The 27234-nt window shown below is 44.3% G+C and overlaps 1 protein-coding gene across 1 annotated transcript in view; it reads left to right on the top strand.

The window, feature by feature from the left end:
* The first annotated feature begins 8560 nt into the window (after positions 1–8560).
* The window catches only part of LOC8030401 (solute carrier family 26 member 6), a 180864-nt gene continuing 162190 nt past the window's right edge, over positions 8561–27234 (top strand). Inside the window, exon 1 of the mRNA XM_042291908.1 lies at positions 8561–8852. Coding sequence (XP_042147842.1) covers positions 8810–8852 — 43 coding nt within the window. The 5' untranslated portion in view covers positions 8561–8809. The remainder of the gene's footprint in view (positions 8853–27234) is intronic.

Here is a 27234-nt window from a genome sequence, read left to right as displayed (position 1 = left end):
TTTTTTTTTATTTACCTACTTGGAGATAAAAACAAATCACTGATAAGTGATTTTTGTTCTATTTAAAAAATTAAATTTCTATGGCATTCGAGGGCATTCTCTTGTTTTAATTGAAAGTTACTTAAGCGGTCGGATGCAAACAGTTGAAATTAATGGTTTTTCTTCTATGCTGAAAGCAGTCCGAACAGGGGTACCTCAAGGTAGTGTCTTGGGGCCACCGCTTTTTAATTTATTTATAAATGATGTAGTCGCTATTGCAAGTAACGCCTCATTTGTCATGTATGCCGACGATAATAGCATATTTTTTTTCAGGGAACAATATTGATATAATGATAGCCGATGCGAACACATGTCTGCAAAAGCTTAGTTCATGGACTGTCTCAAATTCCCTAAAAATAAATAAAACCAAAACAAGAGCCGTTATCTTTAAATCAAAAGGTAGAGTGTGCAATCCTAATGTAAAGTTAATGTTGAATTCTTCGGAAATCGAATTTGCAAGCACTGTTAAATCTTTAGGCATAATTTTTCATGAACATATGTTATGGGACTCCTATATTCAAAATTTTACACTTAAGCTTTCAAATATCGTAGGAATTCTATATAAGCATCGCCATACATTACCATCTAGTATTAAACTCTTAATTTATAATGCATTGTTCAATTCTCGTATATCCTACTGTAACCTGGTGTGGGCAACCACGACCAGTACAAACCTTAATAAACTTTTTTTATTGCAGAAGAGAGCAATTCGAGTCGTAGCCAATGCGTCGTATTACGCACACACCGATCCACTTTTCTGTAAGCATAAAGTAATAAAAATACAAGAATATTACAAATATAAGCTTGCGACAGTATACGCGGCATCCCTTAAGTATTTTAACCGCCCATTACTGCGGTTTTCTAGACTAAGTGTTAAAAATACGGTATACGGAGTACGTAGCGCCGGGTCCCTGAGAGTACCTCGTCCTAGAACAAATTATGGGCTTCAAATGTTACAGCATACATTGCCAACATTACTGAACTTTTTAAGAGACCACCATGTCTGTCTTGATGCACTAAATAAGAAAACAATACGCACAATATTCACTTCTAACTTTTAAACCTTTTCTCCTGCATAGAACTGCCTGTTTTGTTTTTTCGCCTTTAAAATGTTTCTGTTAACGTTTCCTGTCTGCCGATCTGCCGATAGGGGGCAGGGGCTTTGTCAAGCTGCACATTTTGCAGCTTTTTTCCCTGTCTCCATCAGCCATATGTACAAATGGGAGTAAATAAATGAATTGAATTGAATTGAAAAAAGTTTTGATTAAGGTAACGGCTAGTTGTGAAACTCTGGCATCTAGTGCGAACTGAAACCGCCACACCGCAAAACATGTTTTTTACAGCGGATCTGTTAAGGGCTAGGTTCCCCAGGATCATGTCCGGTATGTCGACACAAACCTACTTGGACAGCTACCGCCATCTATAAGCGACGGCGGCAAGCACACAACCAGTCTGGTTACCGCGGTCACTCATAGATGGCGGCAACCTTTCCAGCTGGTTAGAGTTCCTGTATAGGTTCCCTGCGGGAGCCGGAGTTGTGCGTCTGTTTTCCACGTACCGCCGCGCCGCTATTCGCCGAGGTCCGATCACGTGAGGAGCCAAATCAAGTGCCATGCAGGAAAGTAGACGTTGCACGCGCCCCGGCGTACGTTCCCCTGCTTTTGAGCGCGCCGTGCGCCTCGAACGCGCGGCGCCGCTATTCGCCAAATTCAGTCACGTGAGGAGGAGGATCAACTTGCCGTGCAGGAAAGACGGCGCAACGGGGATGAACGCGCAACTCTGGCTCCCGTAGGGAGTCTATACAGGAACTCTACAGCTGGGCAGCGGTACGATGTGAACGTGACCGAAACCGTGTGCAGTGCATGTGGTGAGGTAGAAGAAACTATCCAACACTTGCTCCTTGAGTGTCCGGCAATCGTACCTGCGACAGACGTCGGCACCCGCATTGAACAGGCCCTCGGTTCTACCGCTCATTCACACTGGAAGCGGGATCCGCGTTCGCAAAGCGGTTGCGAACGCGGTTGTATAAAGATCCAATACCATTGCACGCGCACTTGATGTCATCGTATGCGCGTGCAATTGCACTGGACCTTCATACAACCGCGTTCGCAACCGCTTTGCGAACGCGGATCCGCTTCCAGTGTGAATGAGCGGTTACGGAGGAGAACAAACATGTGATTGGCTCAAAGAGGAGGCTCGAGGCATGGTGGAAAGTCCACTCGTGACACTTCAGAGTGACTACGAACCATTTCTCTGACTTTCTAGTTCCTTTTCATTATCTTTCTCTTTATCTTCTTTTCTTTACTGGCATGTCTATTGTATGGACACTCGTTAGAAAGAGCAATTTCCGCCAGAAATACATACATACGTGCATCATGGAAAAAAAAGTTGGGCGCGTTGGTGAAAATCTATTGTAGGAAACAGCGCGAAAAACCGACGACGACGAAGAAGCACACGTAACGAGCGCAGCGCTCGTTACGTGAGTTTCTTCGTCCTCGTCTGCTTTGCGCGCTGTTTCCTACGCTTTTATCACTTTCGGTATGAACTCAGGATGGGTCGGGCGCACGCCCTTTCGGGGAAAGGAGACAGGCTGCGGAAGGGAGCGGCGACGTACGCAGCCGCGAGAATGGGTCTGCAACCGCCGCAAAGCCGCTGTCGCCTCGACTTCCACTGCGTCCAGCGCTTCAGATTCCCTTGCCAAAGAAGAGCGCATCGTTGGCCTGGAAAGCCGCCGCCGAGAACAGTACCAGCGATGTAAAGGGCAGCGGCGGGCCAACGCCACGGACGACGATCGTGCCACGGAGGCAAAGCGCAAGCGCGAGGCCCGACGACGACAGTACTCCACGCCGGCTGAACAGTTCCCGGGTGCGACGGCGAGGTTTCGGAGGGAGTTCGTGGAGTACCCGTTTGTCGTCACGTGCGCCGTGTGCGACCGACTCTGGTTCGCCGGAGACGTATCCGCGATCGGCGGCTGTCGGGCGAGAAGAAGCGGGGAACGGGCATGTGCGCGCTGCGGCAGTGTATCGATTCGAGTACAGCTCCGCTGGTCTTCCTTCTTCACGAAAGTAAAAAGGCTAAACTTTTTTATTTTATTTTATTTTATTTTTTTTGGGGGGGGGGGGGGGCGGGAGGGGGGGAGGGGGGGCGCTGCTTTTTGACCGCACACGCATCCCCGTTTTCTTCTCAAACTTTTTCCCCTCGCTACAGTGATCCCAATTGACGCCCTCTTCCACATGAGACAAGCGAACTTGGCGCTTTCTTTATTTAGATAAATCAGACAAATTACTTTTGCGTGCTTCGACCGTGTAATTTCATCTGAGAGTAGTCGGAACGGAAGTACTTTTTTAGTGACTCCACAAATTGATGTTAAAATCACAACTACGTTGTTTTTTATTATTTTTATTTTAGCATTTGATATTTAATATAAGACATTTTACAATTTACGTAGGTGACTACAAATATTTCTGGACCGAAAACATTAGGTATAATTTTAAAGCTATATATTTTTGTCCCCCAGTGATATACTGGAACTGACTTTCTCACCTCAGAATCGCTCCTAATTGCAATTTGTCTTAAAAAGTGAATAATCGTTAAGACTTTTATTTTTCGGGGACGGGGGGGGGGGGGGGGTTATTCTGAAATAGGTATTCTATTTAGACGTTAAAAATGGTTTTGGAAAAGCAGTGTATCCCTGAGATAGCATGGCTTTGTTGTAGAAGGAAGAGCGCTCCACAATATATTAACCGCGTTTTAAGGCACCAGTGCAGAAAAAAAAAATGTGCAGACACTTGATATTTCTTCAAGCGCTGAAGCTTGTAAGCAGTAATATTTCCATCTATGTATTATATGCATAGATTAAAGCATTTGCTTGGAAGTGTTGAGACTAACACAGGTAGTAGATAGAGGCGCGAGTGCCTATTTCATTTTAAAATTTACCAACTGCTTGTAGAAATTTATATGAAGTCGCAGCTCAGTACAGTTTACTTATATGAGCCACCAACCTCGGTATAAAAGTTTCTGCTAGGCGCTAACTTGTGTGAGTAAAATGTAAAAAGTGGCCGTGTGGCTCACAGAAATATTGTTTAAGCTCGTCCAAACAAAACGACTGAACTTAGCTCCTCTGAAATCTACAAATATTCAAGAACACCTTGTCGCGGCAATATATATATATATATATATATATATATATATATATATAGTCTCGAAGCAGGCCTGACGCAGGCCGAAACGTCGACACACTGAATGCTTTAAAACACCAAACATGCTTCGAAGTGCGACTTCAGTACTTAATATAACGTGTGTGTATGCGTGCGTGTTGCTTCACGGCACCCCCGACACACCTCGACATTGTGTCTGTGCGTTGCGGTGGTTACATTGTGAATCTCCAGAATGCAAAACAAATCGCATTTTTGCAGAGCAGAAAAAACAATAGTTTTAGATACATGGAAACAAAAACAACAAACGCATAAAGAGCATAAAGATTTCATTTTTTCTTGTTCATAAGAATGAACGGAAGGGCTAATATTTTCTGAGAAGCTAAGGAGAACGCCGGCGTGGCTCCAGATCCCTGGCAAATTCCACTTGAGTTTGCTTTACAAGAAAATGTAAGAAACACCAAGCACGCGTCCCATGCGAATGTGATTGATACTCAGATCTTATGTGTTTTATCTTCTGCTCGGTCTTATAGCTAAACATATCTGCATAATTATTCTCACACTGAAAACGGAAATTAATTGGCAAGGTATAACACTGCGCCAGACGTCCAGGAGCATACCAATTATGTTTTCTTAGTTTCTTTTTTTTTTTACATTAGAAACAAAACATGATTTTAAATATATCTTAAACGCAGTATGATGACCCGCGGGCCTCACATTTAAGCGACCTCTTTGACGTAAATGGCAAAAATCTTCAGATTTAGTCAATTGTAATCTCACAGTCGGATATTGAGAGTGCGTTCGGCACCTTTGGTGTATGCAGTGAAGTATAAAACATTGTTTTCTAGCTATCTCTAGTTTTTTCATAGCCGCGTGAGTCACATTTCCTAATGCACCCTCGTACAAATTGCACATTACTTTTCTACCATCCGTTGCTAAATGATGCTATTCTCCAAGGCTTACTGAATTTGGGTATATTTTGAGTTCCCCATCAAGCGGCTGACAAAATCAAATTGCACGACAACTTTTAGTTTTGAGTTCTTTTAATGTATCCGTACTGAGTTTTGAAGAGTTTTTAAACGTGCCATCTCTCGTAGAAGGCGGACACTTCCCTGTTTTTTTGTTTGTTTTTTTGTTGTTTTTTTATTGCCGTCCCTTACTATTCTATACCTGAGGTCTTGAAATCATAAACCTACGCAAGTACTATCTGCACAGCGTAAAGTCCGTTGTACGTCAAATATGTACCAGAGATTTGATTTCTCGTTCAATTATGTTGACCTTCGTAAACGTTTCCCTTGCCTGGTCGGAGAATAAATATCAAGATAGTTCTAACTGTGATCTAAATCCTGACTTAGAAATTTTTACTTTGACGATTAAAATCTAATCTTTCCCCAAAAATTATCCCAAAAATATTTTTTTATTTATCGTTTGTCCATAATTTTATGCTCTTCGTCCGCATTTGTTTTGCATTTAAATGAAAGAATAATCTAGCAAGAAAGATCTATATTAGGTCGAACACAAGCACAAAACTGTGGTCTCCTGAGCAAATCGGAACGTTGAGGTTTCTTTCTATCATTCACGTCGCTCGTCGGTTACATTAGAGTACGATTACAAGTGAATAAGAACGAGGAAGAGAGAAGCCAACACTGCGATAGGATTATCGCAGAAAAGTCACGAACGCAAAAGAAAAGCAAATAACGTTATTTCACTAGCCTAGGAATATCAAGCTTTTTTTTTTTTTTTTTTCTAGCGTTGCGGTGTTTACTAAATAAAACGTTTTAAGGCATGCATGTCATGGTTTTAGCGCTGCTTCCCAATCCCAAAACTTTGTCCGTCCGTCCGTGTATTTTCCGCTAAAATTAGTGGGAAAAGTAGCGTGGCGTGACGTCACATGACGTCACGGGATCTACACTTTGGGGAAATTGACGGCACGAGAGCTACACGCCAACTCAGTTTCCCCGCTAAATTAATCGCGAAAATTTAAGTTTTGCGGCCAAAACAACAATTCAGTTTCCCCGCCAAATTTAGCGGAAGATTGACGTCACGTAACCTATACATCAATTAAGTTCCCCGCTAAATGGAAGAAAATCCGCAGCTCGCAGCATCGATAATGAGTTTTATAGCGTGTCAACTTGACCAGGCAGAATGACTTTATGTCATCTAAACATACGGTGCCACCGCAACTAGCACTCTATTATACGTGACTTCGATGTCATATATCAAACGCACGATGGGAATTAGACAAACTATGCCAACATAGTAAAACCTGAGCCACAGAAACATAAAAGGACGTACACAACACCGTCTCCGACGCGACTGTGTCCGAGACGGTATCGCTTACCTCTTTTCTGTTTCCGTGTCTCCGGTTGTATTATGTTGCCTAATATTCACCAGCTCAGATGCGCTCTCAATCTCCTTACACTTAAAACTACCCCACTTTTGAAGAGGGTACGGGGAATAAAATCAGCCATATCAGAGATCTCAAACTGATTTGAAACTGAGGATCAGATTGCCTACCCGAAAAGGTCGAGGGCCAACATAGAAAAAAAAAATTTGTGATTTTTTTTTTTTGCGTGTAGAAAAACAAAACAAAAAAAAACTTTAAAGGTGTTTCACGTTGCAAAGCAGCTCACTCTCCCAGAGACACCACAGAAGTTTTCTAGAGAAGGGACCTCCCTTGCGTTTTGTACACTCGCCGTTTTGCCAGTGTCATCTTTACCTTTGATTTCCTTAAAATACTGCATTTGGCACACACCTGATTTGATGAGAAGATTTAAAATGCCAATGTGTTGGAATTTTCAAATAGAGCGAAAGCAAGCACACGTCGTTGCCCTGTCCCACAATTCACAAGGCCCGACAGGAATGGAAAGCGAAGTATATTTCTCTTCGTACGACAGCGTTTGCTTTCCTCGCGATTATTATAGCAACATACAAGAAAATACTAAGATTTTATAGGTATTTTTTGACGGCTACAAGCCCGAGCTTATGGATTTATTTTTGGCCTCCTACTAAGAGAGAGTTTCTGCAGTCAAGGGCTGTCCTTGAGTAAATAGTTTGCGCTTGTAGACCAGTAGCTGCATATTGCCATTCCGCTTGATTTGTTAGAAAGAGTCGAGAAGAAAATATTTAGAAAATGTAATACCAAGTCCAAAAGATGACAGAATAGCGCAAAATGCGTGAATGCCTTATATATAAGCAGAGCCTCTTTCCGAGCGGAAATTAATTTACGGTATGAAAGTTTTATTTACGGCGTGTTTAGCGCTCGAGGGGTGGGAATGGGGCTCGCAGCCGCGGGATTCTTGAGAGCCGCTTCACAGAGAGTCGCAGGCCGCAGCCGTCCCGCGGATTGCGTGTCCGAGATCCCTGAGCCATTTGAACGCCTAGGCTGATTTTATACGCGAAATATATACTTCCGATTGTGAACCTATAAACTGTCCTCAATAGGGTTACCAAACGTCCCTTGTTGGGCAGGACAGTCCTGTTTAGGGGTCCATTTACATCGCCCCGTCATTTTGCCTAAAAGAAGCCTCATGTCCCGTTTTCGCGGGAACGTGCAGTTGAGAAATCAGTACAAAGGGAACGGAAGAAAACCGAAAGAATGCAGCAAATTATCTTTTAGAGACATGATTTTATAAAAACTAATTTCGTACTCTGAAAATGTTAACTCTCACCCCTACTAAAAAAAAAAAAAAGTATAACTTGTCCCTATCCGGATTATAGACCTAAACATTTTTTCCCGGAAACTCAAAATCCAGATTGCAGACAAGGGAATAATTTCTAAAAACCTGAAATCCAGATAGAATCCAGGTAGATTTCCAGTTCCGTAATTGAGGTAGTGAAAAGTTATAATCGGTTTTTCGGTAGGCATATGCAGAACAATTTTGTTCTTGTTCCGTCGTTATGTCTGCCAATAAGTCTGGCAGAAAATCAGCTAGATCGTTTCTAGAACTACTGACTTTTAAACGTTAAATTGGCAAAAGTGAAATATTGATTAAAGTTACTTGTCCGACTCCGGAACATCACGAAATTCTATAGTTCGATTAATATAGTCGGTGAAAGGTTAAGAGTAAAGTGGAAGCTGCTCCCCATCTCTTTCCACTTTAGCAGAGCGAACGCTGGAGGGGAGATCGCCTCTTCTCCAGCGTTCGCTCTGCTAATTAAGGTGGACCAAAATGGGAGGATCTTCCACATTAATCTTAACCGGTAACCGAGTGTAGTCGCGCAGTTTAGGAACGCGATGTGCTTCGAAACGACACGGCGAATGTACGAGTTGAACCGAGCCAACGTCAGCGCTTTCCTGTCATTCAAAGGTTCCCGCGAAAGCCGGTAGCAGCTTATCAGCGTGCGGAGATGTTCCGAGTACAGTCAGAGCCAGCGTCAGCCGTGCTCCTCTCCCCCGTGCACGATTATTCGCGGCAAAGGGAAGCAAAGGGAGGAAAAAGCTGTCTCTGTTTTAGTGGTCGCAATTTGCTGTTCTCGATAAGTCCCCACGACGAGAGGCGACGAGTTTACCGGCGACAGTTCACACCGATGAGTGCCGTAGTTGGGACGGGACGCTGACAAGAACCGACAAGCATTCGCGGATCTGGGTCAGGATCGGCGGCACCTTCGGCACAATGACGGGACGGAAGCGAACTCTGCACATCAGCTGCATAACAGGTGATGCCTTCCCTTGAACTAATTCGAAGCGCTTGTTTAGGTTCGTGTCACGAAGATTTACTTCCCCGGTATATATGAGCTGAAAAAGCCGTCCTTGCTTTCTTCGGCTTTCTTGTCAGTTTTTAGGAAGCATTAAATTAAACTCTGAACGCCCAGCTTTGGTCTCGATCATTAAACTCCTTGACAGTTTTAGAGATAATGAAGTTCAAGTTAACTATAGACGAATCAAACGTCCAGATTGTGTGTTTCAGCTCATATTCTCCGGGAATGTGCAAACTGCTCCGAAGTAATTTTCAATTTTCATCTAGAGTTCGAGTTTGGTATTTGTGAATTAACATTTGCCATATCCCCGTAATTCATCGGTTTTACTGTAAAAAAAAGATATTGGGAGCAATTGATGTAGTCTTTTATGTTCGTTTTTTTTTATGTAAACATGAGCAATTGCCTTTTAGGGTAAATTAAAGTAGCAAGGTGCAATTCTTAGAAAGTTTATATCATCTTGTCAGAGAATCACTGTGTTTTCCAATTTTAAAACCGAAATTCGGTAGGAGCAAGTTCAAGGCTCTTGATATCGAGAGTCAAAGCTATTATGTCAGACGGTTAAACATTTCGAAGTTAATATTTGTTTTTCTTCGACTAATATAAGGGACTCTCCCTCCAGGTGTGAGTAGGACCTAGATTTCGTTTGACCGGAGCACAACAGTGCTGTCGGAAATCGTCCGCAGGGATTGCCTAATCTGCCAATCAGTGACGTACCGAAACTTTCCGCTGCTAACTCCAGCGTGGTTTCTACGCCCTTGAAAAGCAAAACCAGATAAAGGTATATGCCCGCTCGCCTTTCATATAATGTTATTTGTTGTGTAGACATATCGATTGACGATAACACATTTTAATAATTCCCCTACCAGGTCAATCAAATAACGGATAATTGTTTTCCTAAAATTTAAACGAGAACACATTGGATCGCAACCACAGCCTGGTCTTTTTACTATGTCTAGATACCGCAATGAGTATCTCATTGCGGTATCTTTTTATCTTATTATATATTTTTTTTCAATTCGAACTATGCATAAGCGTGCAACTCGTTTAAATATCGTTACTGAATGATGGATATTATTGCTATTATTCATAAATTGGTATTTAGTTGATTGAGTACATAAACAAACAATAGGTTGCATGTACGTTAAGTTGATAAAGTTTTTTGTTTATATAAATAAAATACAACGGTTGAACATAAAATCCATGAATTCACATTTGTAACCGCAAAACCGTCGTTCCGTCCATTAGAACAATATAAGATTTTTTTTTAGCAGCCGAGAATTTAGTTTGTTCGTTTTACGATTACACGGAGTTTATGTCGTACCTTAATTATTGGTAAACGCTAGAATGTCGTGATGTACCCCCACTACGAACTGTAAAGCTTCATTGCTCACGCCGGCATGGCTGTGAAACTAGTCATCCGCGTAATAGGTCTAAGAGCTGGCGATCTGTTTTTCTTTCGACTTTTTTTTATATTGTGATTATTTTATTTGGAATATTTGGCTCCACAGCGCTCTTTTATAACTGTATTGAGTACCTTTCTGCCCAATATGATAGTGGTAGCGGGATGATCTTCATGGTGGATTTATCTATATAATGCAGGTATTATCAAGAGGTAAGCCTGAAAATAATTGAGGTATCGTGAACGTACTATTTCTCGGAAATACCAATTGTAGTGTGTCGGCACTTTGCCATACGAAAAGGCATTCCCTCTGAAGAAGTACGGAACCTATGACGATTGCAACAGTGCATCAAGAATTTGACATCAGAGTTCTTCCACGTTTTACAAGAGCGCTTTTTTTTTTTCGTTTGCATTACAGTCCACTTTGTTCCACTAAGTGCCTTCGTACACTCGAAACGAAGCCTTTATTTTGTGATACATTTGCAACAAACAGGTTGAATGTAATCATAATGCGCCTGCGGACAATGCATTTACTAATCTAGTCGTTGTACTAGACATCATAGGCAAGGTCGTATTTTCTCTCCGATACAAAGGCCGTCGATGAATTTCTGTATGGCCTCCGCGCTTTGGTCAAGCCAACAAGTCAAGCTAACAAATTAATGAATAAAGCACAAGCGCTTGTACGTGTCCCCTACATCGTGTCTGTCACTGCTTGCGCTTAAACTCATCCACAGCACCATAACCCAACCAGCGCAACAACAAGGCTGGTCTAAAAAATGCTTTAGCCGATTCTACAAACAACTTCAAACGCTTTTCATATAAACAGAGTGCTTGTATATCAATGGAGTGAGTCAAATTTCATTTTTTTGTTTCCTTATTTGTGTGAAGTTTTGTGAAGTAGGGCGATTGAGGGAACAAAAGAAGATTTAGTCATTGATTATTATGTGAAATGCAGGTAAATGCTTACATATACTGATGCACGGGCGTAGCAATAAGAGTCACCACGAACTAATGTGATAAGAGCGAGCATATTTTTGTGTTTGACAAGGGACCAAGTCTATATTCCTATTTATTTTATTTGAATAATATTGCCAGCCGACGTTTACCGGCCAAGGCATGGAGGAGTACATAATATAAGGGCAGGAGATTATACAACAATGCATAAGCTAACATTCTAATTAGCAATAAATATTACTTCAAACGATTCTCAATCACCTATAATTAAAAACAATTCATCTAGGGCACTAGCAAGAGATTCAAATTTAGCAGTTCTTGCAATGCTATACTTCCTTTCACCTTAAGTCCAGACGAAGTTAACGCTACAGGCTGATGGGACCATTCACACAGCGTGAAAAGTGCAAGTCACTGGGCCTTCCCTGTTCAAGATTGGTTCAGCGATAATAGAACACGTACAAAAACATGACCAACACCCTACCGGTGCGCTTTTGACGCTATTTTGACGCGTACAGAGGCATGATGAATGCCATGATGGTAAGCTTGTGTCGCTGTCTGATTGGCCTGATTTGCTCGTAGCATTGGCTGTGTCTGGATGGGGAAAAAAAGTATAGTTTATCATGTTTTTGCCTTGTGTAACGGCTGTTATTGTACCTCAGGTTGCCCTCGAACTTCAAGCGAATATTATCATGTACTATGCTGTACAAAAATGTCATACGATTCACTTTTCTGCGAGTCGATTAATAAGATAACCGGGACACGATATACAAGAACGATACAGACGTTTTCGGGTTGTAAGCATTATGAATAAGTCTAAGTGCCTTTATTGGTCAACAAATAATTGGGAATGTGGATACCATAGAACGTCAAGCATATCCCGGTAAAGGACGAATCAAAGGCCATGGGCTTTGTTTCAGAAGTACAATGACGCGTGTCCTCCGTAAGTACCATACTCGACCATAGCCGCCGAATTGAGAAAATTGGAGTAAGGTCTTTAAATATTCATACAGAAAATGAATACCCCCCCCCCCCCCCCCCTCCGGTTTGTTTTGCTACACACAAAGAATTCAAAAAAGAAAAGTCATTTAAAGTTATGCAACTAACAATCTCGGGAGCAAGTGTTAAAATTTTACAATCAGGCAATAGCAAAAAAAAAAAAAAAAAAAGGAATAAGCCAAAGCCGGAACCGCCACAGATACATAGAGTTTCTTAGCGTTTCCTGCGTATTCACGTGCTTCGTTCCTTATCCGTTTTGTATCAGTTTATGGCGTCCGGGAAATGCGCTGTGGTCTCGGTTTCACTGCGTAAGTAATTGTTTTGTTACTTTGTTCCTAAATAAGATATATTCTGAAAACGAACGGTATTTCTCTTGGAATTCTCTCGAGATAAGGATACGCCTGCAATTGGATAAATCGGTTTGTCCTCAAAAGTGCATTTGGTGATTTTATCCTTCATATCAACGTCCCGGCGCGCAGGATAAACTCAAATCTTATCGGGTACGATAATTGCCCTATTCGGCGCAAGTTTTTAAAGAAGTGGGTTCAATTCGGTACAAAGTGCAACGATAAGCACAAAACAAATTCTTATTAGTTGCGTTGTGCATCTCTGCTAGTTTTCAAAGATCAGCCATGACTTCAGCATGAAATTGTATATCCTCGCAGCACTAGGCTTTTATTTAACTGATTCACCTCAAAACATAGCCTCCTCTATTCAAGTAGCTTTGCAAAGCTCCGATACCTTATCGGTGATGACGCAGTAAAGAAGACAGCGCGCTGGCGGAGAGGCGGCCGATTTCGAAACAACTGTTTTTGTTCTATCCCTCATTCGGCTTCAGGCCTCTCCTTCTCTACAGCGTCGTACGAAGTCCCGAAATAAAAAAAAACCGCTTCAGTTGCAGGTTGGCAGTTCACATTTTTGTTTTCCGTTAATGAGAACTTTTAGGGGATTATGTTCTCGTCGAAGGGTTTCGGCATCGCCACTCGGGCTGCAAATACCAGCATGCCCTTTCAGGAGCACGCCCAAGTTAATACCGTACGTGCCTGTTGAAAAATAAAACTATTGAATACTGTGTGAAGGACATATACAAAGAAAAATTCAAAATATAAAAAAAAAAATTTTTCAGCAGACTTTTTTATTTTAGCTGGTACAAAATAACCTACCTTATCTTATACATGCATTATACACATAAAACCCACAAGATAGTGTCACTGCTGTGCGCCAGGGTCGATTTAAAGTAAATTATCGCAACATTTCATATATTTATTGGTATTGTTAATGGGACACTGACACCCCCAAAAACATTTTTTTAATTTTTTTCGCCAGACGATTTAATTCCAATAAATATTTTGCTACAACCCTACCGAAAAATCCAGATACCTTTTCGCTATCAGGATTATGGTACCGGAAATCTATCTGTTCTATCTGGACTCTATCTGGAATTTAGGTTTGACAAATTATTTTTTTGTCTGCAATCTGGATTGCGGGTTTCCAGAAACAAATTTCCGGTTCCATAATCCGGATAGTGAAAAGTTATACTGGATTTTTCGGTAGGGAAAGTCACGTATATTTTCAATAAAGTCAAAAAACGCAACTGCTGGAAACCGAAAACTTAACCTGAGCACGGAAATCGGACACATATAGAGGAGGAAAGAGTGTTGGAAGTGACGTGGCTACACCCGACCGTGCGCGTCCCCGCCCTCCCTCCCCCCCCTCCCCCCCCCCCCCCCCCCTTCCCCAAAAACGTTTGAAACGTGCGGGAAACGTTTGCCGTGCGATTGCTTTGCAGATATGCTAGTTCCGCTCGCTGTTCTGCACTTCAAGATGAGTTGTTCTGTGCATTAAAGAGTTGGAAATTAGTAATGAGTGCCTGTAGTGAATACCCGTCATCGGCTCCAAAAGGATGCCTCTAAGAAGTTGCGTTATGAGCTGCCTCAAAGATCCTGCATCCGAAAGTCGCATTGTGCAGCGGCGTCTGCACAATTTTCCGACGGATCAACGGGATCGGGACCAATGGCTGGCTGCAATTCATGCAGAACAGTTGCGATCACCTTGGAAAACGGACGATACCAGATTTATATGCTCCTTGCATTGTGTGAAAAGTGACTACATTGAGTTCGCAGGTGTCAAAAAGGGAATACCGTTCCATTTAGTTCAGTGATGTTTAGTCCACAACATGTCTCTTTTTTTTTTCTTTTTTTCAGGGATAATTGTAAGAAAGGAAATCTGTAAATATCGCAAAATGTTTAACAAAAAAGAAAAAAAAAAACAGTTGTACGCGACGGAATCAGAATGTGAATGGGTCGACGGCAAAAGAATATTGCCTAGACTTCAGAGACTATGTAAGGTTATCACACTTGTTACTTTTTTGCCTCAAATAAAGGTAGTTGAAACCCAGTGCGACTTCTGCAAGTGTCGAGTTGACACAGCAAGGCTATCGCCGGTCTTCTCCATCACTGCATAAGCGAACTTCGCTCGTCGCAGTCTTGTTTCTCGCCGGTATCTGGGCACTTTAATCACGTAGGCGACTTGGAAAGCGAAGAATTTGGAGATCAACGACGGGCTGGGCCGTCGCAGGGGCGGATTGCTTGTTGTTGCTTGTCGTACCGCTCGGTTGTAGTAGATTCCTAGCAGAGCTGGGCAGAGATACTCCAAAAAGTATTCAGGAATAGAAATACTGAGATGCGTGTGTTTTCAGGTCGTAAATGCAAATGCCAAGATACATTTGTCTTTTATGCAACGAGATATCCCTGAGACACTTCTGCGAAACTGGCGAAAAAGTATTCCGGTACAGATACATATACTTATAGAAACACATTTGTTCCCGAACGGTGCTAGGTGGGGAGGGTTCGTGGCGAGTACGAACGGTGATTTATGCCTGCGCTCCTTTTTTGAGCCATTTTGGTGTTGTTCCCTTTACCTCGAACTCTATATTTATCATTAATGCCACTAAAGAAAACAGATCACCCCCGTTGAATCAACAGTTAAAGAACGGTAATGACTGCGTGCCATGCTTGACAAAAGGCGTCTGACCAAAATGAACCCTGCTTTGCCTGAGGGCGCATCTCAAACTGTCGTATTATAAGCTTCTGAGTCATCCATAGTGTATGGAGACCGTACTTTTTCTTCACTCAGCTCCCTTAGAGCGTTCTCTCTGCCAAGTTGGAAAGAGTAATGGGCTTTGTAAGAGGAGCTGATTTCGTTAAACTTGCCCGTAACCTTTTTAGACCACAGTTTTTTTGTTTTTTTTTTTAATGTCGGTGATTGAGATGGCTCATGTTATAAGGTGGGTTATATAAATTACGAAGCAGCTTGCACGAAGTATATGTTTTATTTTTTAAATTTATCTTAAAAAGGACAACCAATGTAACGAGATACCTAAGTCTGGCAAAGTATCGCGATACAAGCGATACATTCCTAATGTATTTCATGACTGAGATACAAATACATTTTCAAATGTACAGAGATACAGAGATACAGATATTCAAAAGTGTATTTAAATACGATACTTTCGCGATACTGTCCAGCCCTGATTCCTAGTAAACTTCGCTCGTTGCCCGGAAGTTGCTCGCATGCGGTCTTTGGCGCTGCGCCTCGTCGCTCATCAAAACAATATTGTGTTTTATGGTCGGTACATCGCGATGGGTCACAGCTGACAACCTATCCGTTGGGTAGAACAATCTTGCGAACGAGAAGTCGCTAATTTGCGAACGCGGCACGAGAAAAAGTGCCGTTAGTACCGACTTAAAGGTGCTCTGCTCTGGTTATTCAGTGTGGATCGGTGCATCAGAAACAGCACCAAGCACGGACAGTCCATGTGCTTCAGCGGGACGTGTTCAACGCACACAGCGTGGTTCCAGACCTGAATGTCGCCAGTACAGTTTTTGCAACCCACTACAGAGCACGTCTTGACCGTCGGACGCCGTTTACGCGTCCCACTGCGGTCGCTCATCGTCGGAAAACAAACACCCGCAAGCCCGGTAACCGGAGTACATGCGCAGGCCGGCAATGGCAGCCAGGAGCGCGCTGACTGGTGGCGGCTCGGGTAACTGACGCCCTGAAAGCATCTGTACACCTTTTCCACAAGGGCGCAGCCATCTTAAATGCCGTCACATCTGGTATGCTGTAAAACATCGATTTGACCTCTCCACGCAGCTGGAAGGTGCTTTACGAACAATGCGTGATTGTAACACATTGTTGTTTTTGCCTGACCTATATTTAATTTCATGTTCCAGGCTGAAATGTTTCATTATTTTCTTCGTCCCGCATACTAGATACGGAATAATACGAACTCTTGGGCGAGATGGTACTGAAACTTGGAAAACATAATAGCACTTCACGACAGGGACGAAGAGTAGGAACGAGACAACCCAATGCGCTGCGGCTACACAATGCGCAACAGATACGGAACCCGCGTGACTGTGGACGAAAGGAAACAGAAAACGTCTATACACTCTGCATAGATTTAAATACGAGCCTGTCGCAAGCGGGTCAGTAGCGTGCATTCTGCCGTCAGAAGCCGTTGTCTGCTCCGAAGGGAACGGGGACTTCAAGTATAAGAGTCGTTTAATGCGTTGTGGACACAGGATACACCGACTCCCAAGCGGCAGCTTATCAGCCATAAACAAATAAAAGTCGTAAAGGCGGATCTGAGTAGCTCCGCTTCCGCCGTAACGCTCGCATTCAAAATACGCGCACCTAATCTTTCGCGAATCGTTCCGCGTTAAGACGACACCGGTTTCCCAACTGAGCGGTCACCAGGCGTCCCCGCCAGAGAGCGTTCCGTCATCTTGTTGGGAGAGAGGGAAGGGGAGGGCTCCCTCTCCCCCAACAAGATGACGGAATGCGACGGTGACGGCTGCATGACCTTGAAAGCGGCGCAGCACTGTAATGTCCGACACATGTTTGCAAAAAGATAAGAGCCGCGTGGGGGAAAAAACGTTTAACGTTTGCTGATGCTGACCGATACGATTAGCATCTTGATAAAAAGGCCGGAAGGCTGAGTTTTCGACGTCACTTAAAGAAGGTAAACTCAGGGCACGATTTGAACACCTGTGCTACGTACGCGTTCGACTTATACTTGTGGCTTTTCTGATCGAAGACAAGTCCCAGCCGAAAGCTGGCGCAGCAATCCAAATTCAGCCCTTCGGCCTTTGTTATCTGGAAGGTCTTGACACGATGCGGATGTCGGCTGGCACAGTTCGATACGGAACATAACCAGCAACGGTTATCTAGCACTGCATGGGAAGCAGAGACTCCACACAGGTGCTATCGTTGTCACGTTTGTCTCCGGTACGCCATGGTGGCGTCGCCTCTGTTTCTTTCAGTTAGTGATTGCGGCTTGTGGACAAGATGTTGAAAACAGCTGGCACTATTCCTATCTGCGGATTACCGGGAATCGGAAGAGGTTCCGGCACATATCGCTTTGTTTTTGTTGCGGAACTGTTCTTTTTCGGAAGAGAGCAGCGTAGCAACTGCTACCTTTTTGTCGGGACGAATATCAATTCGCTTTAGGTTCTCCGAGGCAGCAGTGGCCCAGTTTTCGGGCGTAAGCGAGAATCGTTCACATTGATTCGCGATATGATAGCGCAAGTCAGTGCCCTTGCTAGTAGTTATCCTGTTGACATTCGGTAACTACCCGCTAGATTATACCGCGTGTGATCGTACTTATACCTTTGCTGATGTTGCGTGTTTACTCTTGACAAGCGGTATCGTAGATTGGATAATTAAAAGCAGTTGTGGATGAACACTTTTGCCTTACACATATTTTAATGCGAGAGCATTAACTGTCCCCTGGAGCAAACCGGCGATATCAGCTTTTGAAGCCGCGCCAAATGGCACCTAAATTTCCCTGTGCCAGGGAGCGAAGCCTGTAATCTCTAACAGCGAATTGATGGAAAACTCCCATTGGCTGGCGCGAGGGCATAGTTCCAAGGAACGCCACTCCACAGAGAAGCCCTTTCCGTAATGCAGCGGCCCAGCCGCCGGTAAGAGGGAGAGGGTGGCCGGGCTCTGCAGAGCGGCAGTGGAGGTCGCCCGGAAAGCCCGCCCGGGCAGCTTACGCAGAGGTCGCTCGGCCAGGCACAGCGCGGCGCGCAGCTTGTAAGAATACGCTACGTATACAAATGCTTTCGCATTCCTAGACCTTAGCAGTCTTAAGTGTCTTTGCGATCACTAATTAGCCTATAGTCTACAGTACAGCTGCTAGGACGTGTAGTAATATTTATGATACCGGTTATATTTGGTAGAGTTTCTTGTCTTCATTTCATATAAACAGCGTACTTGTTTAACACGTCTCTCGGCTTTCCTTAACCCCCTTCCAAACACGTAGTAAATTGAATCCCGATCAAAAAGACTATCATAAATATGTGATGGTCTATCAGAACTTTATGAGTGTTCATCAGACAAGTGATGGCCCATCAGACCTTCTTGATGGCCTATGACACAATTTTGACGGCTCCCCCCTTGATGCCTTCTTGATGGCCTATCACACCTTCTTGACGGCCGCTCCCCTTGATGGCCCTTCAAGGGACACTGACAGGGTATTTATGCTCGCCGAGGTTTTTAGTTGTACGTGACATATGAGAGCTCAACTACCCAGAACAGAATTTGCGGCTCGAAATTCGGTTTCTTTCCGCCCGAAAACCGCCGATCAAGAACTGGCCGGTTCGAGTCTCGCTCACTCTCTTTTCCGCGGTCACGGGCCGTTTTCTAAGGTATCGATGCGACCACCAAATTTAATCAAAGTCGTGGGTCACTGAAGGCACACACTCAATATTAAAAAGAAAAAAAAATATGAAACCCATTTTTTGTGGCTTCTAAAAAGCTGCAAATACGTTGATTGAAAAAAAAAGTTCCACAGACAACCGGAAGCATTCTGTGCGTGCGTCGTTTCGCGTATCGTGGGACTCGCAGGGACGGCGATGGCAGCGGACGACGGGCCTGGGACCTCTATTTCAGAACTGTCGTTCGCAGTACCGGCGAATTTTGTCTGCCTTTAAAAAAGAAATTTGGGACTGGTCAAAAGAATTGGTATTCATCCCGTACGACACGCCCGACCACCAAGCCGATTTGCACGAAGACGTCGCCGAGCCGTCGCTCCCTGCTTGTGGCTGAAGACATCGCTCGCGCAAATGTCAAGCGCGACGTGTCTACTTCGAGTTGAATATGCACGCGTACGATTTCTTTACTAGGTGAGAATGTCGCCAATGCGTGGTGCATCCCGACTTCGACCCGGGAGTGCTTTTGCTAGAGGAAAGTCGGCAGCAAACTTTCTACCTTACAGTTTATCGGCTGAATTGTTACTAAGGAAAGAGATCCGCCACTTTCGATGCGCCCCAGTAGCTCAGTGGGAAAGACGTCCGCTTTACACGCGGTAGGACCGGATTCGATCCCGCGTGAAACCTTTATTTTTTTTTTTTTCAAATATTTTTTGATGTCTACATTTCTTTTTTTTTTTACAATTATTACTGAAGAAACAAAAAAATAAAAATAATAAGAAACAAATGTTGTGGACGACACGTCGCTGAATTAAATGGTATGGGATTTCTTTTTTGACACCCGCGAACTCAATGTGATCCGGAGACACGGAAAAATAAAAAAACGGACAAAACAACAACAAGTCTCAAATTATTGAGACTTGTTGTTGTTTTGTCCGTTTTTTTTTTAATTTTTCCGTGTCTCCGGTTTACGATGGAAGTTCTTCACCAGCTCGCCTGTGCTTTTACCCTTTCTTCAACGTAATCACTTTCCACAAAATGCAAGGAGCATATAAATCAGGTAGCGTCCGCTTTCCGAGGTGCCCGTATATATGTTCTACAGGAATTGTAGCCAGCCATTGGTCCCGATCCCGTTGATCTATCGGAAACTCTGTCGCACAATGCCGCTTCTGTTTCGGACGCAGGACATGTGAGCCAACTCTTCACGCAACATCTTGGGTGTATTCTTCTCGGAGCCGATCAAAATTCACCACCGGCACTCACTACTCATCTCCAACTCCTCAATGTACAAAACGACTCATTTTGGAGTACAGAACAACGAGCGGAACATACATAACTGCAAAAGAATCCCACGGCGAACAGTTCCCGTACGCCGCATGTCGTCTGCTACGGGAAGAAGGAAAAAAAAAACACACGGTCGGTTGTAGCCACGTGACTTCCGCCACTCACTCTCTTCTCTCCACTTCTCCGACCTCCGTCGGGTTTCGGTTTCGGTTTCGAGCAGTTGCGTCTTTTGGCTTTATTAAAAAAATACGCTACTCTGTTGCAAAATATTAATTGGGTAGTCCTCCGACACCATAATGAAGCGCCTGGCAAAAAATTAAAAAAAAATTTTGGGGGGTGTCAGTGTCCCTTTCAGAACTCCTTCATGGCTTATCCGACTTCCTGGTGCTCCGGCAGGCTTACCTGACAGTGTCTGGTGCATCATCAACCAATAATCGATTGCGGCTGACAGACTATTAAAAGCATCTGATTGTTACCGCATACAAGCAACTGCTATGTTGGTAGCTCACACACCGCCAAAACGTTTATCGCGGTGACTGAAGGACTAACGACGAAGCGTTTTGATATCGCTCGGGTGGAATCACTTAGATATCTCAATAGACAATCAAAACGACAAAAAGGCTGATGGTGCTTCTCCTGATATCTTCTGGTAGTGGGAAGAACGTGAGACTCTTAGACATTCCAGCAGTGCCCGAGAGGGGATGCCGGAGATATCCCGTCGTCGAGCATGCATAAAAAACATCCGACGTGGAAAGCCGTCAACGGTGTGACTAGATAACAAAGTGTTCAATCTGCAATAATCCGCTCAGATATTATCCTAGAATACTCGCAAGGTCACGAAGGCACTTTATTATAGACCCAGGCATGTTTTTCCAGCCACTGTTTTGTTTTAAATTGCCTTCAGGTTCGTTGGGGAAACGCTTTGTTGATGCGTCTTGTATGTGAAGTAGATAATATGTTTACGACCGAAATGGCAAAGAATGTTAAAAAAATTCTCTTTGCTTGATTGGAGATAAATTTGTTAGACGGACGCGTAGTGCGAACTAAGTGTGGACGAGGCTTAGTGTATTTCACGCCGTCACGCTACGTCGTAATGCCCAGCACGCACTATGGAAACAAAGTTTAGATAGGCAGGAAACACAGTGCTAAATTAGCACGTTGTGGAGTATCGAAATTAGCGAGAGGATTAGGCGCATATTCTTTTTCCTTTTGCTTTCGGCGTTTAATCATTTAACGTTCAGTAATTTCTCAATATAAATAATAACATGGCGCAACCAAAATATAAACTTTACTTCAGGTTTACACGAGAATTTCCTAAGGTTTTCTAACTCCTCGGATGTTCATTTTTTAATAGTACAATGCAACATTTGTCTTCTGCCGGTTCATGTTTGGTTAGAAGTTCCTACCGACCATTAGAGCAACACACATTCGAACCATTAGGCCGTCAGATGTTCCAAAATACTACAGACTATCAGACCATCAAACCATCACGCCATCAAACCATCAGGCAATCAAACCATCAGATCATGAATGTCCCAAAATACGACAGACCATCTGCCTGATGTACCATCAAACATTTTCCGATGGTCATTTTTGATGGGGATGTTGTGCCGAACTTGTATCATCACGTCATCAAAACAGTCTCTGGTTATTGATCTCATCACTTCAATACCAGTCCCTGTTCGGCACAGCAAAGCAACGGCTGACTGAGAAAAACGCTCGCTAGCCAACTCTTGGCCACCGTTCCTCTGTGATACAAAAAGAAGAAAAATTAAAATCCATAATGATCTATGTTATTCTTGTTACGGTTTTCTCAGGCAACACTATAAAGAGACACTGCCTGACCGGCTGCCGGTGGGAATACCCTGTAACATTAGCAGAGGTAGGGGAGTAGGAGAGCATGACCATCATAAACATTTTAAAAGCCCCTCGCAGCGCGGACGCTCTCGACACGTGTGACTGCCGAGAGGGAAAATTGTTACTACGTTACATGTTTCTCTCAGACCTCCCAGAAAGATGTTTAGGAAGATAGGATAATTTGCGTTATATAGTTCTGCTGTCTCCCTTCCAAACAACTGCATATGCAAATTTTTAAAAGATCCTCGGGTTATGTACGATAGTACAGCCTATGCGAAATTAAAACCTGTGAATTAAAACAGGAATAACAAAAAGAAACATACGGAGACTCAGTTTGTCGATGAATTTTGATACTACTTTGCTTAAACCCTGAGGCTCATCTTCGTTGATAAGGGAGCAGAGAATATGCGTCCGATACCGGAATAAGACGAGTAGTCAGAGCAGGTTTTAACGTGCATTCAGAAATCCATGTTAGTACCTAGAACCAAATGATACTAAATGGTCAGGCGTTTGCGTATAAGAGAATGTGAATACGCAACGGACCGGTAGCAGCACTCCAATTACTTCGGTATCAATCTTCGCTACTGTATCCGGAGATCGGTTGATAGATTGCGTATCCACCGACGTCACAACGGGAGCGGAGAACCTGGAACGGACTTTTATAAGGCTCTTTGGTTGTTTTCTTTATGCCCTCGTGGATAAAAATATATCCCAACAGGGCTGACCGACATGCGAAGGAAGCTTTCTGGCGGCGACGTGAAAATGCCGCTTTTGTCAGTGCTTGTTGGGCATTGACTTGGGAGGGACAAGGTCACTAGTGTACACTTTCTCGGAAATGGTGTGCGTACATTTTCCATACTACAGTCACCAAGGGCTTAAGATACGCGGGACATCGCAGGTCCCGTGCATCTCAATATATTACTCCGCAGCCAATGAGATTTCAGTATTCGCAGTTAAGAACGCTCAAAAACGAATCGCAAAACAAGGATCGTTAACATAATAAGCCATTCCCTGCACTTTACTCAAGCCGTCACTGACTATTTAGCCCGGAAATACATTTCTTCTATAGCCTCCTGCAGGATCAGAAAGAGGAGAGGTTCAGCCCTCGATTTCTCGGGGGAAAATGACCTCAATATGTCATCCAATACCAACCGTTTTTTTTTTGTTTTTTTTTTTTTGTGGCGGTTGTTATGATGTATTTTGGCGTAGCTGATTCGGGTCGAAATAGCAAATCAGTTTATTTGCCGATTGGAAGGCCCTTGAATTCAAGGGGTTCGAGCCAAGAGCCCTACTTTTCTTTTGGCCATACTTTTTGTGTGTAATTTTGCCTAAACTATTTGCATTTGTTTTTGCTGCCCGACTATATACGTCATATTTTAACGTGGCATCCGTTGCAACAAAAACGGTCTATACGAACGCGATATATTATGACGTCACAGAAGGGAAAGGGCATTCGACAGGGACTTCTTTAAAAATTGGCCCACACAGAAACGAGAGGCTCGAGTTACAAACCGCCAACACACTGTTTACAAACAAGTCAGCGTTCGCCCCCACCAGGTATGGGCACTGCGAGCGCGCAAAAAGCAGGTTCCCTTGAAGAGTGTACGCAGGCGCAGTACCGCCACCAGCGCCACCGTGGTGCCGTGACGTCAAAGAGTTCAGTTGGTGTATCCGTATACCTTTGCAAATATCGCCTTCCGCGCACTGCCATCTTTATCTGCTGGGCCGTGGAACGCCCTCTGAGCACGTGCTGTTGGTCTGTTGAGCGGTGTATCAGACGCTGCCATGCGTCCGCAGCTGAGTGACTCAGCACATCTCGCCTGGGTGATAAGCGCTGGAAAGGTCAATAGTTACCGAGAGGAAAAGCAGCGCAGGGAGTGTCTTCAATCTCATCAACCCCGTCGTGATAATACGATGCTCGGGACCCAGCACCCTCTACAGTTCTTAAACTGTCCGTCGCTATAATTCCCAGGATGCCTCGGCGCATTGAGCACTGAGCTCCTCCTGCAGAGCGCGGTCCAAACCAAGCCGCAACGTCAGAACAGAAGAAAACGGGTCCCGGAAGAATCCGGCGGGAGAGGAGTGACGTCAATGGTCGCGTGAACGTGAACGTTTTGCGGCGCCCGCTTTGCCGTCCAAAGTTGAAAATATCCACCTATTCAACGGGTTCCGCCTTTCTCATTTTTGCGGGCCCGTTTTGCGGCTTGATTTGGACCTCAAGGGCATGGTAGCGGTTTTAGATGAGGACGATGAAGAGACTAGACACATACGACCGCCGTGTGTGTTCAGTCTCTTCTCGGTTCGATCGCCATCCCTGCTCATTTCTATCTGTATGAGCATCGTACTGGCTTGCGGTCGTGTATCACTACTGCGTAATGCACGTTAAAGACACCAGACTAGCGGCTGTACTGCACCGTATAAATTTCTCATCTACAGCTGGGAGACTGATCGCCCGTTGAGGTAGACCATGTTTTAGGCTGTATAAACATACACGCAACCCAATTTTCAGTCTCTTCTTCGTCCTCGTCTAAAAGCGTTACCATGCCCTAGACATCCCAATACCAACGAGTTCAGCATTCTGCATTGGTTTGGACCATTCTTTAGGCCTTCCGTGCCGAAAATGCGACCGGACGTGCGCCTTACGCGCCAGGTCTTGTCACAGTACTGGGAATGAGAGAACGACAGATCATGACAGAAAAAACGTAGAAGGTGTTTTTTTTATTATTATTATCTCTGTGTACCTAACATTCTGAGACAAGGCACTCAAAGCCATGGCACCCTACGCACCGAGCGCTGACCTGATTTCTTAAAACCTCTGGCGCCGAGCGAGTCTATGCAACCCCACGCTTTACTTTATCCGAATTGCAAAATAAATGAGTCTTAAATGTACACGTGACAAGGAAAGCGGCGAGTACTGCGTGAGCGTTGGGACATCTGGAGATAAACTCGTAAGCAGGTGTTTCTCAAGCCCGATGACTCAGTCAGAGCCGTTAATGTTCGGCACGCAGTCTTCCGGTGTGCGTCGAGAAACTGAGGGCGAGGAGACGGGAGCGCGAGGGGACGTCAGAACGCCGAACTCCGGTTCGAATGATTAATGAGTAGACCTAACACTAGCTGCCTTTGTCTCCACTGCACTCGTCGAACGCGTGCAAACGCAAAAGCCAAACGCCGGCCGCCGGTGTTCCGCATTCGATCAGTGCATTGAAGACAAAGGCAGCTTGGCTTGAAATTTACTCACTAATCATATCAACCAGAGCTCAGTGTTCTGACGTCCGCGCACACTCTTGTTTCGTACTGTCCCTCAGTTTCTGGGCGGATTCACTTTTTAAACAACTATCGCACAAAATATCCATCTCTGACTTGAGATGCTTTTACAACGTATACGTCGTGGCGAAATTTTACTGACATCACAATATTGCCATAAGGAATAGGCAGTAGCAATTGGGATATTGCTATTTTATTGTGGCGTAATTTTATAAGACACTGGTGGTCTCCATTTTTCATGCAAAGGCCCGACGTGACACACGGTGCTGTAGTGCCCCTATATATATGTGTGTATTTTTTTTTATTTTACAAGGAGCTTTTAGCAAAATATTGGTATTAAAATATGTATAGATGTATTTGTTCGTTAAAAGTATTGAAGTACTCCAGAACGAAAGTTGCTTTGTTTCAATACTGCTTAAAGCTTTTGAACTCTCGCCTCATTAGTAGGATACCGATAACCGAACCTGTCATCTCATTTCAAGAATTTACTTAAACAGTAAGAGTGTTACCAGAAACATAGGTTGCATCTCCACTGTTTGTGGCGTCAGTTCATCATGTACTGATACATAAAATGCATGGAGGAATGTCGAGAAAAGGAAGAGTTTCGGAATATAGCAGTCTTGATGGGCGGGTCTCTGCCGAGGGGCATTAGATGACTGTCTTATGTCATTTTTCTGTAAGAGTTATTACACCCGTTGCATAAAGTGATATGTCACTTCTTTTTATTGTGTTGGCACAGTACACAAGCAGCCCCCCCCCCCCCCCCCCTCCCCTGCTTTATTCTATGGGGTCATTTACCCTCGCGTCTTCGGACGCAGGTGGCCTCGACGTCCGCTGCGTGCTACAACAATCGGTTCAGAGTTAAACGTAACAGCAATAAAGCGAGCGGTTTCCCGCTATCTTCGACGGGAGTCTTTGCAGTTGTTACTAGCATTCTCAGGGTTAGCGTCAACCCCCATGCCTGATCGGCGCGAAAAAAAAAAAGAACTGGTCTCAAGCGGTCTTTTCCAGTAGCCCGAGTAGTGACCTCCGATGACGCGCTAATTGCAGTCTATAAACATTTCAAAAGCCAGAGCCGGGCAGGGAAACGCTCGACACGTGCGAGCAACAACAGCAACACATAACGGGTGGGACGCTTGTCCAAGCGCTCTTCCGCGATAAGTGAAACTTATTTCCGGGTAGCTGGCACAGAAGTGCACTCGGTCGGTAAGACCTAGAAGACAAACCTTACGCACTCCTCTTTCGCCCCCCCCCCCCCCCCCCCCCCCCCCTCCGACAGTCAATGACCGCGATTTTAGCTCGCTGCGATTTCAAGCCGGACACGTCTGCTTCAGCATGTTTGCCGCTTGGGGCGGAACGAGAATCCACTGTCGATGACGTCATGCGCAGGCCTTTTCTTTTAAGGTGGCTCGGTCAACCGTGGCTAGAATAATTAAGGCCTCTGAACAATCCCCCTTTCCTCCTTGGAAAGTCATCGGAGTCAGATGGCGCCAACTCAGCAATTGAACCCGAGCCCGGTACTGAGCGTCCTTGGAGCGTTGATTGGACACGAGGGCCAGCCGAGCACTGACGCGGTACTCTTATCCAATCTGTGTCTTTGCTCAATCTCTCCCTGATGACGTCGAAATTCCAGCTCACAGGCTTTGATTATCCTGGGTGGTGTTGGCGCGGTGGGGTCGAACATGCGACTACTGACGGCTCTTCACGCGCTCGCTGCCAGTAAATTGAGTGGTGTGGAGCGAAACCTGCGTCCAAATACAATCGTCGATTGAAAGGTCGTATACATGACTCGCACGTGACGTCATGGTACCATGCTGATGGCCATCCCTACTTGATATTGCAGAGGAGAACCTATTCGGTGACGCGG

Source organism: Ixodes scapularis, unplaced genomic scaffold, assembly GCF_016920785.2.
Source record: "Ixodes scapularis isolate PalLabHiFi unplaced genomic scaffold, ASM1692078v2 PGA_scaffold2__306_contigs__length_199485367, whole genome shotgun sequence".
In the NCBI taxonomy this organism is placed as follows: Eukaryota; Metazoa; Arthropoda; class Arachnida; order Ixodida; family Ixodidae; genus Ixodes; species Ixodes scapularis.
Note: the sequence above shows the minus strand (reverse complement) of the source record. Positions and strands in the feature narration are given on the sequence as shown.